The sequence below is a fragment of the Osmia lignaria genome, chromosome 12, assembly GCF_051020975.1.
Source record: "Osmia lignaria lignaria isolate PbOS001 chromosome 12, iyOsmLign1, whole genome shotgun sequence".
Lineage (NCBI taxonomy): Eukaryota > Metazoa > Arthropoda > Insecta > Hymenoptera > Megachilidae > Osmia > Osmia lignaria.
In genome coordinates, this window is record NC_135043.1 from 7,845,346 (window position 1) to 7,860,940 (window position 15,595).

The 15,595-nt window shown below is 39.3% G+C and overlaps 1 protein-coding gene across 2 annotated transcripts; it reads right to left on the bottom strand.

Annotated features, from left to right (window-relative positions):
• Positions 1–9,260: 9,260 nt before the first annotated feature.
• On the bottom strand, positions 9,261–10,570 carry LOC117602698 (uncharacterized). Of its 2 annotated transcripts, none has more exons than XM_034321012.2 (4): positions 10,159–10,570; positions 9,907–10,066; positions 9,686–9,840; positions 9,261–9,607 (listed from the first exon to the last, which is right to left on the bottom strand). In XM_034321012.2, exons 1-3 carry the CDS (start codon positions 10,262–10,264, stop codon positions 9,726–9,728), a joined length of 381 nt encoding a protein of 126 aa, XP_034176903.1. In that variant the 5' UTR covers positions 10,265–10,570; the 3' UTR covers positions 9,261–9,607; positions 9,686–9,725. The 2 variants fall into 2 exon arrangements, with proteins under 2 accessions (XP_034176903.1, XP_034176902.1); XM_034321011.2 differs by having other exon boundaries at positions 10,129–10,564.
• Positions 10,571–15,595: the final 5,025 nt, after the last annotated feature.

Sequence of the window (15,595 nt, forward strand, 5' to 3'; positions counted from 1 at the left end):
ACAAATTCATTTAAAGCTGAGAAGAGGACATATAGTGGAAATGTTAGTTTTAATATTGAGGAAATGGAAATGAAAGAAATTATTTATCAAAATGTGAACCCTGTGAAAAGATGGTACTATTACGTCAGTGATTGCAAATGTGTTAATATCAGTGCAGTGAAGTGCATACTAAATTAACAAATAATTCTTAAAGAGCAACTTTCAATATCTTCCTAAGTCATACCTGTTTTTCACATACTGATCCAGGTTTTAACCTGGTTACGTCTCTTTTGAATCGACTTACTCTTCGAAGTCCCGAGGGGGATAAAGTGATTGAAACGAAATCGAACGCAGCGTACACAAAGATAGAAGAACAAGTATGAATCAAAGTGTCAGGTGAGCGACTATAGAGTTGATCGTTGACTGCCTGTAATTCTAGCCAGGAATTAAGCGGTGCAGCCAACAGCCACAGCTTGGACGTTGCAAGAGAAAGGACAACCTGGTAATATGACTATAGGCCATGGGATTCAATATCCAAATTGAGAAAATTAAGTTTTTAACAGTCTTGGTATATTCACGAGTGACACTCAAGAACCTTGTAGTGGTCCAGTAAATTGATGTATTACAATGAAGAATTTTCTTCGACACACCTGCATACCAATGGAATCTTATAACCTGCAATAATTACTTATCGAAAAACACGTGTAGCTATCTGAAGTAACAAGAAACATGAGAAGGTGTTAAATGGACCCATTCACTTATTGCAATCAGCTTGATTATTAAATTTGTAATTAAGTTACAGGATGCGAAAGGGTGGGCATTGAGAGGAGTTTGTGGACCATTTCCCTCTAACTCAAATCTCTAAGACCCTTTCACATCTGTATAGCACGAATGATTGAAAAACGCAAACAAGTGATGACGATGGCACGCGAAGGGATTATCGTATTGATACACATTTATGGATCGCGACAAATCCTTGCAGTGGTGCGTGCAGAAGCAAGCGAGCAGGCGTTTAGTGTGCGACGAAACGGAGCTTCAACGTAATGATATGGTTTTCGGTTTCTGTATTGAAACACGATTCTCAGTAGGGTAGGTCGGCGATGCGGTGTGAGCACCAAGAGGAGGACGCACACGCGTCGCGTCGCGTCGCGGTGGTGGCTCGCGTCGAAAGCAGCGGACGAGCGCGTAATTTGTCGTAGGAAAAGAACGTCCTTCAGCTGTCGCGTCGGGGATTCTGAATGGACCCTGCCGGTGACTGGAGATTCCAGCTGTTCGCGCGTACACACGCCGCTTCCTCTTCGACGAGGAACAAGCTCGTACGTACGCTCTTACCCTTCCATACTTCCTAGATTTTTTCCGTATCAATTTATATATCAATGGTCAGATTATTGAATCATGAGAATAGACCTTAATACGTAAAATTATCAAGGATACCGGATTCTAAGTCGATAGACTTTCAATCTTAAGCGCAATTTCAAAGAGTCCGTTCTAAGAGTTGTTGCTACATGCGAGACCACTGAAATCGTACTCCAGGTGGTCAATGCATCCCCTCTCGTTCACCCTGGTAACACGAACCACATTTTTCCGCGCGCTCGTCGAGCACCGATTGCCTCCGAAAACCGCGTTTCTCGTTCGCGATCGTCGATTGCAAAATGCGATTTCGCGGTTTACGCTGCGGTGTTCGACGACTGTTGTACATTCGTATAACGTAATGTTGTTAGCAAATCAGCGCGACACGGTATCAGAAACTTTTCATCGTGTACAGTGAAAATCTATTTAACCAGTGGTATACGAATAGAAATAATAGTAAGCAACAGAATTGAGAAAGCGCCGGACCGAGAAACAAGGAACAGACAATTGGCGAATGCGGGACAAAATTGTCCACGTTGGTTACATAATGGGCCTCCTCATGCTTCGTCAAATGGTGGGCAGTGCGAGTATTTAGATGAGTTGACTCCAATTGGCGTACGTACCGTGAGAATCCAGTATCTAGCGCGTGGACCCTGTGTGAACCGAGTGGACGGGGAAGAAAAATGGGTGAACTAATCATGCAAATTGGGCACAAAGTTACGTAATTCTGCTTTATCTTCAGCTAACTGTCCGTCATAATCTGAAGCTCATGTTAGTCATTGAAAAATGATCGAAGAATAAACTTCTAAATGATTGTTACAATAAAATCAAGACAGTGTCGAGAACTCAGCAACGAAAGAACCGATCAAACGTTTGAAGAATGAACGTCAAGACCAGAAAAATTGTTGGGATAACGGTGGATCGTGATTGGTCGAACGGTAGAGATTTGCAGGAAGAACGGAAGAGGGTTCGGAACGATTATGCAGCACGACACACGGTGCGCAACGAGGAGGAGCAGTGCAGTGCACGCTGCGAGCAATGTGCGAGGCTTCGCGCGGCCGTCAATTACGATTAATTAGAGCGGAGACTGACAGCGGACGCAGCGACGGCTACTTAATACTTTAACTTGTCCCCAACCCTCCAGCCGTTCACTTCCTCCGTCGTCGACGGTGACGGATCGAGCGAGAACGCGTCGCGTCCCGTCGCGACCGAACGTGTGCATCCCTTTTTGCTTTTCTTCGCCTCGATCTCCATTCACGAAACGTGAGAGCACTCTCGTCGACCAGCCTGGCTCGTTGTCCGTGCTTGAAGAAAGGATATAGAGGGAAGGAGTGGCCAGGAGGACGGAAATTCAAGCTCCTGGCAAACGCGTGCGAGTAACTGGACGCACGATGATGTTCGAATTAATTCCTTGTTACGTATTGCGACGTTCAATCACGCACGTTTCCATGGAAAATTCTGATTGCGATTGTACCTCGTTTGAAAAACAAGATAATTCGGATAATTGAGATGTCTGACTGATGCGAGCTCACTGACTCGCGTTGAAACTTCATCTATTAATCCTTATTAACTTATTAACCCTTTCGCTATGGCGAAATTCGCTACATTTTTATTGACACCTGAAGGTGTAAAGGAAATTGATGTATATACAAGAACTGGTTAGTCACAGCAAGTTGTTCGGATTGAAAAAGGAAGCGGCAACTAATAAAGGCAATTAATGGAAGAGAAACATTCATAGACTTCCACTCACTGAATCATCACCACCGTAGTTATATCATAATACTTTTTTCATAAAGATTCAGATTTAGATTAACTGATTGTATTCTTAATAATTACTGTTAACGTGTTAATAATATAACATTCGTTGCATTATTAAATGGTAACAATCAAATAAAACAATCTTATCAGAAGTAGCTCAATGAATTGCAGATGTACGTACATCGTGTTTCACGGTTTGAGCTTCCACTCGTCACGCATCGTATTTAATTTGTGTTAATATCAGTGATTTTTCATTCGTTACAAGCGAAATAATATCGCCACGAACGTAATTAATCGTATTAGCATCAGTGGAATAAAGTTTATTTCGTTGTTAAACAACCACGCCGTCATTATATTTACATGGTTGGAACTTTGGTCTTGAAGTTGATATGCCATAAGTGGTAGTTAGCAATTATATTCCATGTTATCGAATCATGTCAGACTTGGCAATGTTTCGAAATCGGTCATTTGCTATTCAACAAGTTAACAAGTTGATCGAGCGGAAGCGTAAATCGGAAGTTCTGGAAGCAGGAAAGTGAATGGAAGTCGAAAAGCCGTTCGAATGATTGCGCTCGTTGGCAGTCTCCTTGGTTAATTGAGCCATTGTCTAGGTCCGGTTAGGCACGTCTAAGAGCCTAATGGCCGTTTCCTAGAGACGCGCCAGCCCGAATACAGAACGAATTAGAATAATTCGTTCCGTCTGGCTGCCTCACTAGATCGCATACAACATCGTTCTTGTCTCGTAGAAAAAGAAAAAAAAAAAATGAACCTTGTCCTCCCTTTTGCCAAGAATCGATGGTTCCGCTTTAATTTCGATGTTTAACCTCGATTTCATAGCGACGCGAATGTGGAATATTATATCGATGCTTTTGCAAATATCACTTTTAGTCGAACACGCGGATGTTTTTCGTTAAAACGAACCGCACCACTAAAACGCTGTTTTATCGTTCACTCGGTCCTTCCTGTGCGAACGTAAATATTTTATGGGTGGGAAAAAGGAACCGTGGAAAACGCTGAGAGTTTCGACGATTTGTTTTCGTTTTTTGTAGTAGGTCCGCTGTATTAACAGAGGCAGTTTTATATCTGTGGGATGGACAGGACCTAGCATTTAGGATATGTGACATACACTGGACCTAGGTTTTCTGGGGCAGTAGCTTCGTTGGACCTAGGATCCATAAAGCTTTAGCTCCGTTAAGTTTAGGATTCAGAGGGCTTTGGCTCCACTGGACATAGGATCCATAGGGTCTTGGTTCCACTGAACCTAGGAACCATGGGGCCATAGCTCCGTTGGACTTGGATTCCATAGATACCCTTAGCTCCGTTGAACTTAGAATCCATAGAGCTTTAACTCCGTCGGACCTAGAATCCTTAGGGCCTTAGCACCTTTGGACCTAAAACTTCAGCTAGTTTCGGACCTTATCACCCTCAGGATCCGTAGAAGTAGAAGCATAAAATTCTCCAATATTAATATTTAAAAAAAAAGAACGAGGAACCGGTGTTCCTGGAAAAGCCAGGCCACTCTCGAGAGAAAGACCTCGTAAGACCTCGAGGAACGGGGTCCCTTTTAATTTCTAATTTCATTACGGATTCTCGAGCAGCCCCATAATGGCCTCGATACCCCATAGGCCATCTGGCACGATCTTCAAGGAACTATATCTACATACCGATCGAATATAATCGATCAGGGCTCGATCAACGGAACAACGTGAATTGAACATGGACACTATGTCTTTCTTTTTTACTCGAAAGCCATATAATCATGCTGCCATAGAATTAATATGGCAAATTATGCGGATACACTTTCTTCCTGTTGTCCGACGAAAGAACGTCGGATTCACTTGAACAACCATGCAGCTGCATTTTTGTTGTGCTATTAATATTTCAATGAAACGCTCCGATCGTCTTAAGAAGAGCAGATACAATTCAAACGTATAAACACGATCCAAAAGAAAGGGGAGAGAAGAAGTGTTGCGTATCGCAGCCGTGCTTGCTGAATAAGACTTTTTCCAGGGAGAGCCAGAGCCAGGAATCGTACAGACGTCGATAAGGCACACATTAATTGAAGAACAACATCCGGCAAGGAGTCGGTGGCCACAGACGTGACATCATTGTTTACGACAGAACGAAAATGGAATTAAATGAAGGGTAATTTTAGAGTGATAACGATAACGAGAACTTCGCCGACGATCCTCCTCGTCTATTCTCGCCAGGATATATTAGTCAACGTTAATTAATACAAAGAAGGGATATAATATTCTATATTGCTTGGAGACACATAGACCGCACGAATCCTTTATGCAATCTGACAATAACACTAATTTGAGAAACTTCAAAAATATAATATGATTGATATCAATTGAGAGATTCGATACATCTCGTTACTACCTTTCAGTGAGAAAGATTGTCTAAAAATATACTAACAGTAAATGGAAACAAACAGCTGTCTATTCTATTTCTGGATGTATTACAAAATATTCAAACTCATTTAATCTATATGTAGAATTATTATAGAAAATGGTTCTATGGTTATAAATAAAATATAAAATTGGACAAATTGAAAAGACAGGAAAGATTGAAAGGACTGTTTTATACGAGAAACATAATACGAGGCAAAGTACCGAAAGAAAAGGTCGTTTTGCAAGTGGCAAACAAGCAGCAAAGGAAGTGGAAAGAGAATAAAAGGTACGCGCAAGGGTCATCGAAAAGGCCCTCGTTTTTACGATCTTCCTTCGACCGACAGAAGGCACACGATCACCAGTCGATCAGGATCGAGGAAAGGAAGAGAGAAGGAAGCGAGGATAATGTGGAAGCTAGCTAGAACGAATGGCTGTGTCAAATTAACCATGATTTATGGGAACGGTTCGCCAATATTCCATTCTATTAACATCGTATTATCCGTCCGTCAAATTACACGCGAACGACCCGGCTTTTCGGGAGCCGCTCCTGCCACAAAGTTATCTTTGCGAGGTAATTTAATTAACCCTTTTTCGTCTAAATAATAGGGATGTGCGATTACCCGAAAAAAATTCTGGTTGTACTTGAAATTCCATATCATCATTGTTACCGTATTAATAGTTTTCGATTATCGTTACTATGACGAGGTGCGGAGGCATTCGATTCGAAGCCAATCGATCACCGATCGACACTTTTATAGCCGAGAATAGGCATGGTATACAATGTTGCACTCTATTGGTCAGTTACATATTGCAACATTATACGTACAAGCGAGCATCGAGTTGCAAGTTGCAATACGTGCACGCATATTAATTAATGCGCTCTCCCCATCCCAGAGCGAAATAGACTTATTTCAAGTATTCGATGAATTTCATGGTTTAACGAGCTATTGCTACGATGGTATTCGATCAATGAATTTTTGGTGTTAATTGGTGAAATTCGATAAGGTTTTGTTGATCAGTCAAACTAAGATTAAGGATAATAATGGATGATAGAATAACAAGGGCTAATTTCATAATTAATTATTATTTAGGAATATTCTTAATGAGATTATAATAATATTAAATATCTGTATATCCCTTATTTCACAGATTAACTCATTAGCGAACATCCTCCATAAATGAAAATTGGAAATATTTGAAAATTAAATACTAATTAATTTGAGTGTATAAATCTGTGAAACTAATTGGGACTAAACTTGACACTTTCATTCCAAAGAAGTACACCCTATGTCTGTGCAAAATGATTTTGAAAGTCCCCAATGATTGTGTTAAAGGACGAAATTTTCTCTTGTGAGAACACCCAAGCGACCAAGAGGGTGGACGATGACAGACGCGTGCACAAAGCCGTGGCCGGATAAAAGAGGAAAAAGAAAACGAAGATGAAGAAGAAGAAGAGGAGGAGAATGGCTCCAGGAGGCGCATCGCGTATGAACGTAGCTCGTGTCCGGTCACCCGTTAAGAAGGAAGCTCGGGACCGATGTCGAAGATAAGACGGGGACGTGTCCCTCTCTCCGTGGTATTCTTGGCTGCGAGCAGGCGAACCCGAAGTGGTACCGAAGTTTTCGGGGGGCCAACGTGCCGGGCCCTCACGTAATCCACGGATACGTCGCGACGAATTTGTACGTCTGCCCAATGAGCCAGAAACCACCCTGTGTACCCTCGTTTCGCGTTCACCGTTCTCTTTTCGCCCGGTTCTCTTCCTCTCCTGTCCACGCCGCGGACCAGGGAGAAGCCACGAAACTGGGGGACCCGTTTCAAAATGGCTACCGTCCGCATCGCTGGACACCCGATGTAAACTACAAACGCTCTTCTTCGGTCCAGACCTTTTATTTTTTTTTTTTTTCACTCACGACGTGGCACGCTTGAGTTTTACGGGAATCGGGAACGATTAGGGACGATCTAGAAACTGACCGAGCGAAACGACACGATCCATGGGTCGCGAGAAGGAAACGGCTAGATACGGATGTAGGAGTTGAGCTGGAAAGGGATTTTGATTGATACGATGATGGGCATTTGACGAGATGATCGAGCACCCGTGAAATCTATGATTTTTGTAATCAGAGAAGTTTGAATGCTGCATCATAAAATCAACTCTTACCACCTACAACAGATTATCCAATTTTTTCAACATTTTGAAGAACCCTCGAATCTCAAGTGCGATTGGTAGCATCGTTTCATCGAACAAAAATTTCACCACTGGAGATAGGGGATAGATGGAGGAGGGGGGCACCGAGAACGAAACAGGCGAAAAGGGGAGTGACGATGAGATAGAGTAGGGGGGTCTCAGGTAGAGGGAGAGAGAAAAGAGAGCAGAGAGCTCGTGTTTCCGGCCGGGTGAACAACAATGCCCGCAGACAAATGAGCATCCCGCCTCCATTGTTCGCTTCATCGGCACGGCGCAGCCTCTCCCCGTGGTACCCACCCCGATTCCGCTTACCCTCCAGCCCCGGCCGTCATCGGAGGCCCACGTCCTAGTCCTCCTCGTCGTCGTCGTCGTCGTCAGCATCGCCCTCGAACACCCGGCTGGGGGGTCCTCGATCAACCTGATGCGGGCCAACACCGATTAAACATCACTGCTTCGTCGAATCTCCGTCAACGGGACCCCCTTCTACCGCTAACATCCTCCATCTCCGTTCGTTGACGGGGCTCGTTCCGCCCTTCCCTGATGCCTCTTTTGTCTCTTCCACCAAGGTTCACTTCTCTACCGCGTTTTCCTCTATTTTTACCCTCATTGTCTCCGTGCACACGCTCGATGAAAATAACGCGCGACGATGTCCCCCGGTACAGAGGAGGATAGAGCAGGCTTCGCCTATCTCGTTTCCTCTGGATTGATCCTTGTTCTTATTCTGTTATTTTACTTCTTCTTGAGGAGAATGGTAAAATAAAGTGCCAAGAGATGAGTTGTAGAGTGTATAGGGAACGGCGGAGACCATTGTATCGCTTCACGTACCTAAGTCACGGTTGACCCAACCTAACTTAACCCAACCTTGTTGAAAGTTAAGGTCCATATCCGTAATACTAGATTGGTCCCGTACAAACTTAAAATTCCATCTTCTTAATATTATATTCCCTCTGGTATCATTTATATGTATATTATACCCTAAAATGAATAGTAGCCTAACCTAACCTTTAGAGAAAGTAAAATGAAAGATAGGTCAGGTGCAACGAAACATGAAGAGTAAACAACTGAAGATCAATAAAATGAGGGAGAAGGGTGATAAGTTAGCCTTTATCGAAGGATGAGTCATTTCATGGTGAGTTAATCAATATTTCAATTATCTTTTTATTATGAATTAGATAAAATCAAAAGATCGATGTTAGCTGGTTATCCTGGTTACGTGTTATTGGATGTGTATTAGATTCCCTGGCGATCGAACGATGGACGATATTATTTCATGCAAAAACATAAACCGAGAAAATTGAATGGTGTTGTACGAATATAGATTAATTACAATATATTTCGATAAACATTGCAATACAGGATGAATAACAATATGAAAATGAAAATTCCGTAACGGGATTCTCTCGGTACGTTTGGTTATAATTCCTCATGGTTTCGCTGTAACGGTATACACTGCGAAGGTTTATTTAAACAGTTAAAATAAGTTCGCTCATGAAAATAATATCGCTATTTTCCTAAACGTACGTTGCGCGTTCATCGTTTCCATCTAGTTTCATTTTCTGTTCATTGTTCCTAAAGTGGAACTTGTTTATTAAATGGGAAGTAAAAAAGAGACACTTGTCTCGTTAAACCTAGTGATTACTACACATTCTAGGAATTTTAAATTTAATTTCAACTTGTCTGATGTCAGGTATTCGCATGGTACACATTTTTGGACGCGCGATGGACTGACAGTAAAAAGGTACATAAGGTAAGAGATTTGGAGAGCCAGATGTTGTGCAAGGATTCTGCATCCTCGAGGCCGTTTCATGGGTCTTGTGGTAGAGCACCTTGCTCAAACCAAACAGCGTTGACCTCCTGCACCACAGAAATTCGATACTCCCCGGAACCTCGTAATCTTAGTCCCTGTGTAATATCCTGTTCATCTATATTCTACCTTGTTCTAATTTTCAATTTTATCAAACAGTTAATAACCAACAATTTTTATTTCAAATCAAAAATGTTAGCAACAATTACTAACACAATATCATAGTAATTTGTAGGATTTGTAATTATTGCTTTTACATTATTTCAGTATCACTATTTGCTTTATCCTGCAGCTTTTTATCAAAAGTTTGCATATCCTGTAATAACTCCTCATACGATTGTTCATCCTTGCAGGTGGAATCTGAAGATCTGTTTAAAATACATAAATGATATGATAATCTTTAACTTCAACAAATTTATCACTTATATAATTACCCGCAGTTATATTTAGTGGAACACGTTTTACATTGTGGATACGCTGCAAACGCTGCTTTGTCCAATCCATGTTCTTCAAATATTTTATATTGATCGTACCATATTCTTTTTGTTGGTACGGGAACAACTCGAATGGCATCGTCTTTCGAAAATATTTTGTCTACAAATGTTCATTAAATTTATATTAATACACCTATTTAATGATCGAAATATAACCGATACCTGGTAATACTACGTAAGGTTTCAGGTTACTTTCGTTCTCCAAAAATTTCCAAAATTCTTTTGTCTTCATTCGTTGGCTATAACTAATGTTCCGATTGAATGGTAATTCCATACAATTTTTATTGTTTTGCGCCATGATTTTCAAATATATCAGCGCTGTTGTTGAATGTTAAACGTCATTTCCGTTTAGAAATGTTACTAGAGCAATGGATACATATGAATCGGTCTTATAGTGACATTCAGTGCTATCATTGTAGCTGAGTCGATAATGTAAAATTGCAATTATAGATAAAAAAAATTGGATAGAGCAATCATCTTGTGTAAGTTCTTATCACATTATAAAAATAGTCGTTTTGAAAATCATTATTTCTCAGAAAGCTACATTATGCCGATTCCATATCCTGTAAATATCCTGTAAATTTGATACTTTCACTATTGATACTTATAATTCTAATGATTTTTACAGATAAGAAGAAAGAAACTCCATAAGTACTGGCCCAGAAGAAGTGCACTATATTAAAAAACATACTGCTTACGCCATGTGACGGTAAACTGCTGAACTATGATCAAAAGCTGTCGATATTTTACCACTGCAGCTTAAGCGAATATCACTGTATCATTTTATACAATGATAGCGTTGAAAACTTTACCGACAGTCCCTAGAAAAATCCCTCGACGCGAGTTCTCAAATTACGTCGTCATTTCTAAACAGAATGCAAAAAAATTTGAGGGACGTGTTCAGGAGGCTCTAAAGAATATTAGTCTGGTCCTTATATTATCCAAATCGTCAAAAACTTATAAAATATTGAAATTGCTGTCTGACAACGGTCAAGAAAATGGCGGATCGGACTTACCTGCATTGATTTATTCGTAATATAAACATTTCTGTAAATCATATGTCCAAATAGGTACCAGACTAATATTCTTTGGGTCGGATAGAAAAACGAGCACCCAAGAGATGATGTACAAGCCTCCAGGTAGAAGAAATTTGAGAATTACGATAAGAATCAATCATAAAAGTTCATAAATTATTCCTATATAGGCCCATTTTTGCCGGTAATGTCACCTCGCTGCATTACCCGTGTCTACCCCCTTATAAAAATTAAAATTTATTGAATATTCGTGTATAAAAGTTATAAAAATAATAATTTCAATAGATATAACAATATTTTAATTAACAAACAATTGTAAAATTATAAATAATAATTAAATAATTTTTAATAGAATAATTAAATAAAATTTTGCAATATACCCACGCGGAAATGTAAAGAAATAAACAATTTAAATAGATTTAACAATAATTTGATTAATAAACAATTGTAAAATATAAAATAATTATTAAACAAATATTAACAAGTATCAGATAAAAATAGTTAACCGCGGAACCGGTGAAGCGGAACGTCATGCTTGATTGCGCGCGCCGCGCGCCGGTACAAGCGCGACCTGGAGAGAGGTCAAATCTAATCAGTCTTATCGCGACCGCCGAAGGATACGGATGGAGCTGCCAAACGTATACCGGTACGGGTTGACACTATGGATATTCGTGCATGGATTTATCAGTGTGTTACCATAAGTGTTTCTATGTGTGCCTATGGTGTTTCCTATAGTGTTTCCCTTGTGTTTTGGAATATTTATACGGATATATTAGTACGTCTTATGGTGTGGTCACCCATGTGTTCTGACATTTTTATACAAGTGCATTAGTGTGCTGTGTGGTGTGGTACCCCATGTACCTGCATGTGCTTTATTGTGTTTTATGGTGTGGTTTCCTTTGTGCTTTGGCATATATTTACGGATTTATTAGTGGGTTTTATGGAGTGGTACCCTATGTATTTTGGCATATTTATACGGATTTATTAGTGGGTTTTATGTAGTAGTACCCTTTGTGTTTTGGCATGTTTATACGAATTTATTAGTGGGTTTTATGGAGTAGTACCCTATGTGTTTTACTATAATTTTGCAAATATTTTATAGTGTTCTATAGTTTTAATCTTCGAGTGATTTGGGATGTATTTGCATGTGTTTTACCGTGTTTTATGGTGTAGTTATTCCCATATAGTTTTGCATGCATATTTTTGAATTATCCTATGTATTAACATATTAACTACAACAAATTGAGAGAAAACATATATCGTTCAAGAATCGTGATTTTTATGCTTTCAGATGAGTGCTTTGGCCAGTGGGGATACCGTTTCTTTGACGAGCCAACAGACGAGCTATGGATCAGTCTAACAAAAAGATGCGTGGCGAGTGCAGTGGTGCAAGTCAACGATTGGTGAGTCGCATGCTTTAAAGTTCCTCCGGTTCCCATCATGTCGTAGGACGAATGGTCCGTAGCGACACGGGAATTGGTTGTAATTTTTATTTTTTGAGCGAGCATAGTGACCCACGAATATCACTGTATCATTTTATACAATGATAATCGTGCAAATTGCTTTTTTGTGCATTTTATGTCTTAGCTCAGGATAGGGTTTTCTTGTACATATTTACATATATAAATTCCGAGTTTAAAAATGTAGAGAAGTCGGATGACCCTCCGACTTCACAATACACATTCTTTTTTATATGTACAAGAATTTATTTCGCGATGAGCGGATTTCAATATCAAAGTAATAAGCATGAATACGATTAATTATTACAACTACTTACTTTGATAACGAAATCGCTCTTGAAATTGAAACGTTTTTCCGATTTTACTCGTGAAATTGGCATCAGTTTAGTATATGGGCTGGCCCCCAGCGGGGTCGGTATTTGCTCTTCAAGCATTGTATAAAGTTCCCCTTTCGAACTTCAAATTCATTCTGTCACGTTCACGGTTCTCGACCCTAAACACTCATCATTCACACTTCAGCCTCACGAACTCTATCACATAATCATTTATCCACCCGCATACCCCAGTATAGTGAAATATTAGCCCGTTAGATATTTATGTACTAGTCATGTTTTTAGATCAGGATTTTCTATTTTAATTAGTGTTGCGAAAAATTTCCAACGCGAGAGTAAATATGACAATGCACTGACTAGTATTTGGTGGGAATCCTTTTGGTTTTTAAACTCAATCCAATATTTTATTTATTTAATCAAATTAGTTACAAGGATTCCGCGGCATAAGACCGTGAAACACCATCTCATGGGAGATAAACCCATGCATTACTAGGCCTTTGCAGGCGCAGCTTTAGAATACGGAACATATGAAAATATGTTACCATATTCTAAACTGTAGTCCTTTTGTCTATACTATGGGCGTCCGTCAATCTGACACCGTTGGATGCAACGTGTTGGACGGGCGGGTAGCGCTCTTAGCGAAGGGGTGCATCCTGTCCTGGCGTTACGACGTCCAGGCGGGGTGGGTGGTATGTAGCGTCGGACGCAAGTCCAGGGGGCCTAAGAACCTCCGTTGCCAACTGATATTAGCAGTGCACCATGTTTTATGTCATAGTTGCTCAATTTTGCTTTTCTGTATTTGCTCTTCAAGCTTTATATTTGCAAAGTCCAGTCACTTTTATTAAAAATAAAACCCCCTGGGGGGGGCCAGCCCATATACTAAATCGGAGCCGTGAAATTTCGCCGATATTCTTACTTTTAATATAGTGAGAATATCATCTTTAGTTTTTGCTAATCATACGTTTTAGCTTAGGCATTTCAGCACACATGAAGAAAACTGGTAGGTGAAAATACCTTTGGCCTTGTTCATTTTTATGCCCAAAGCTCATTCGGGTACTTAGATGTACTCGCGTGGGTGGAGGGCGGTGGACAAGGTTTAGTTTTAAGTGTAATACATTTTGGCGACTGACAAAAGTAGTGAACCAATAGTGAACCACGATACAAGTTCCACATGTGTGTGTGTGTGGTTAGGATGTGGGAATTGTATCGTTTATTAACAATCTTAACTTACTATAACATTACAAAATACTTATCAAGAATAAATTGAAAAATTTTTACATTAGATAATTCAATAGAATACGAAAATGAAATGTATTACTTTAGCATAATGTTCACTATTATTTGTCAGTCGATTTCAGCAAAAAGGTATGTGATTTTATTAGAGTGTGAAAGTTGAATTGAACTCGGGTGTCGGAGGCGTCCCGGGACGTTCTCTCTAGGTGTAGGCATTTTTGCACCCGGGTGGTTGTATGAGAACCGTGGAGTGAATTTTTGTGAGAATGATTTTTGCCCTTTTTTAAATATAGCGATAGGCAGGCAGGTAGTTTACTTCTGGTGTGATTGAGTTTAGTTTATAAGTAGGCAGGGCCAGAGCAAGCTTTCATGTTTCTCTTCGTATTCTCCTCTAATACGTGAGAAGCTTGTATCTGGGGTTGGAAATTAAAAAATCAAGAGGAAAAATGAAAATGCAAATTAATTAGTTGATTAATTAATTAATTTAGCATTCTCTCTTGATTTTTTCAAGGCCAAGCCTTATTAGTTTGTAAGTCGTAGTCGTGGTACTAGACCCGATTACAAAAATGAAGTATTAAAGTGAAAGTGCAGTGAAGTGAAGTGAAGTGAAGTGAAGTGAAATTAAAAAGTGTTTTGTGCTTGGACATTTGCAAAAATTGTGCAGGTATGCAAGTAGCGATTCAAGGGATCGTTGCTCGTTTACGTGTTACGTTTTTACAAATGTCTGAGCAAACGTAAAATTTTCGCGAGTGATTTTTGTGAGGCTATTGCCGAAGAAAGAAGAGGCTATATGCTGAAGAGCCCCGGCAAAATTTGCCCAGAAGAGGGGAACTACTAATGGCTCTCCATCTTCGGATGGACAGTCATTCTGTCACTATGCTCGCTAATTTGTTTTTTCATTTTTTGTGTTTTTTCTTGAACGGTATGAATAATACCGTCCAGAACGTATTGAACTCGACATTTTACGAGTTCAATACCCAGCTCGTTGAGTGGTCAACTCGCGATTTTATTTCCCCTATTTCTTTTTCGTTTATTGCTTTATTGAAATAAATTATTCTTTTCTTATTGATTTGCCCATCAATTATATTTCATGTTCTTATTTTAATTATGTTCTATTTATTTAAAACAGATTGTAATGGTAATTATATTTTCTGTTGTCGGCATTTTTCATTTCAATTGTAATCGAAATTATGATGTTAACTATATTTTCTATTTCAGCATTTTATTGTTGAATTATTTTTTAATTGTTACTGAAATTATGATGTTAATTATATTTTCTATTTCAACATTTTATTGTTAAATTGTTATTTTCTCAATTATTTCTGATATTAGGATGTTAATTCTATTTTCTATTTCAAGATTGTATTGTTTAAATTTTTATTTTATGTTGTGTTTTGAATGGTTTCACGTTATTGTATATCTAATTCTAATAATTATGTTTTCCGTTACAGCATTTTATTGTTAAGTTATTATTATTTTCTCAATTGTTTCTGATATTAGGATGTTAATTTTATTTTCTATTTCAAGATGGTATTGTTTAAATTTTTATTTTATGTTGTATGTTTTGAAT

What these genes read in the sequence shown, in the direction of transcription:
- LOC117602698 (XM_034321011.2), bottom strand. Translation starts at nt 10,264, where the DNA reads ATGGCGCAAAACAATAAAAATTGTATGGAATTACCATTCAATCGGAAC. An exon ending in ACCTTACGTAGTATTACCAG is followed by an intron (nt 10,067 to 10,128) that starts GTATCGGTTATA and finishes GAACATTTGTAG; the next exon opens with ACAAAATATTTTCGAAAGAC. An exon ending in TCCACTAAATATAACTGCGG is followed by an intron (nt 9,841 to 9,906) that starts GTAATTATATAA and finishes TATTTTAAACAG; the next exon opens with ATCTTCAGATTCCACCTGCA.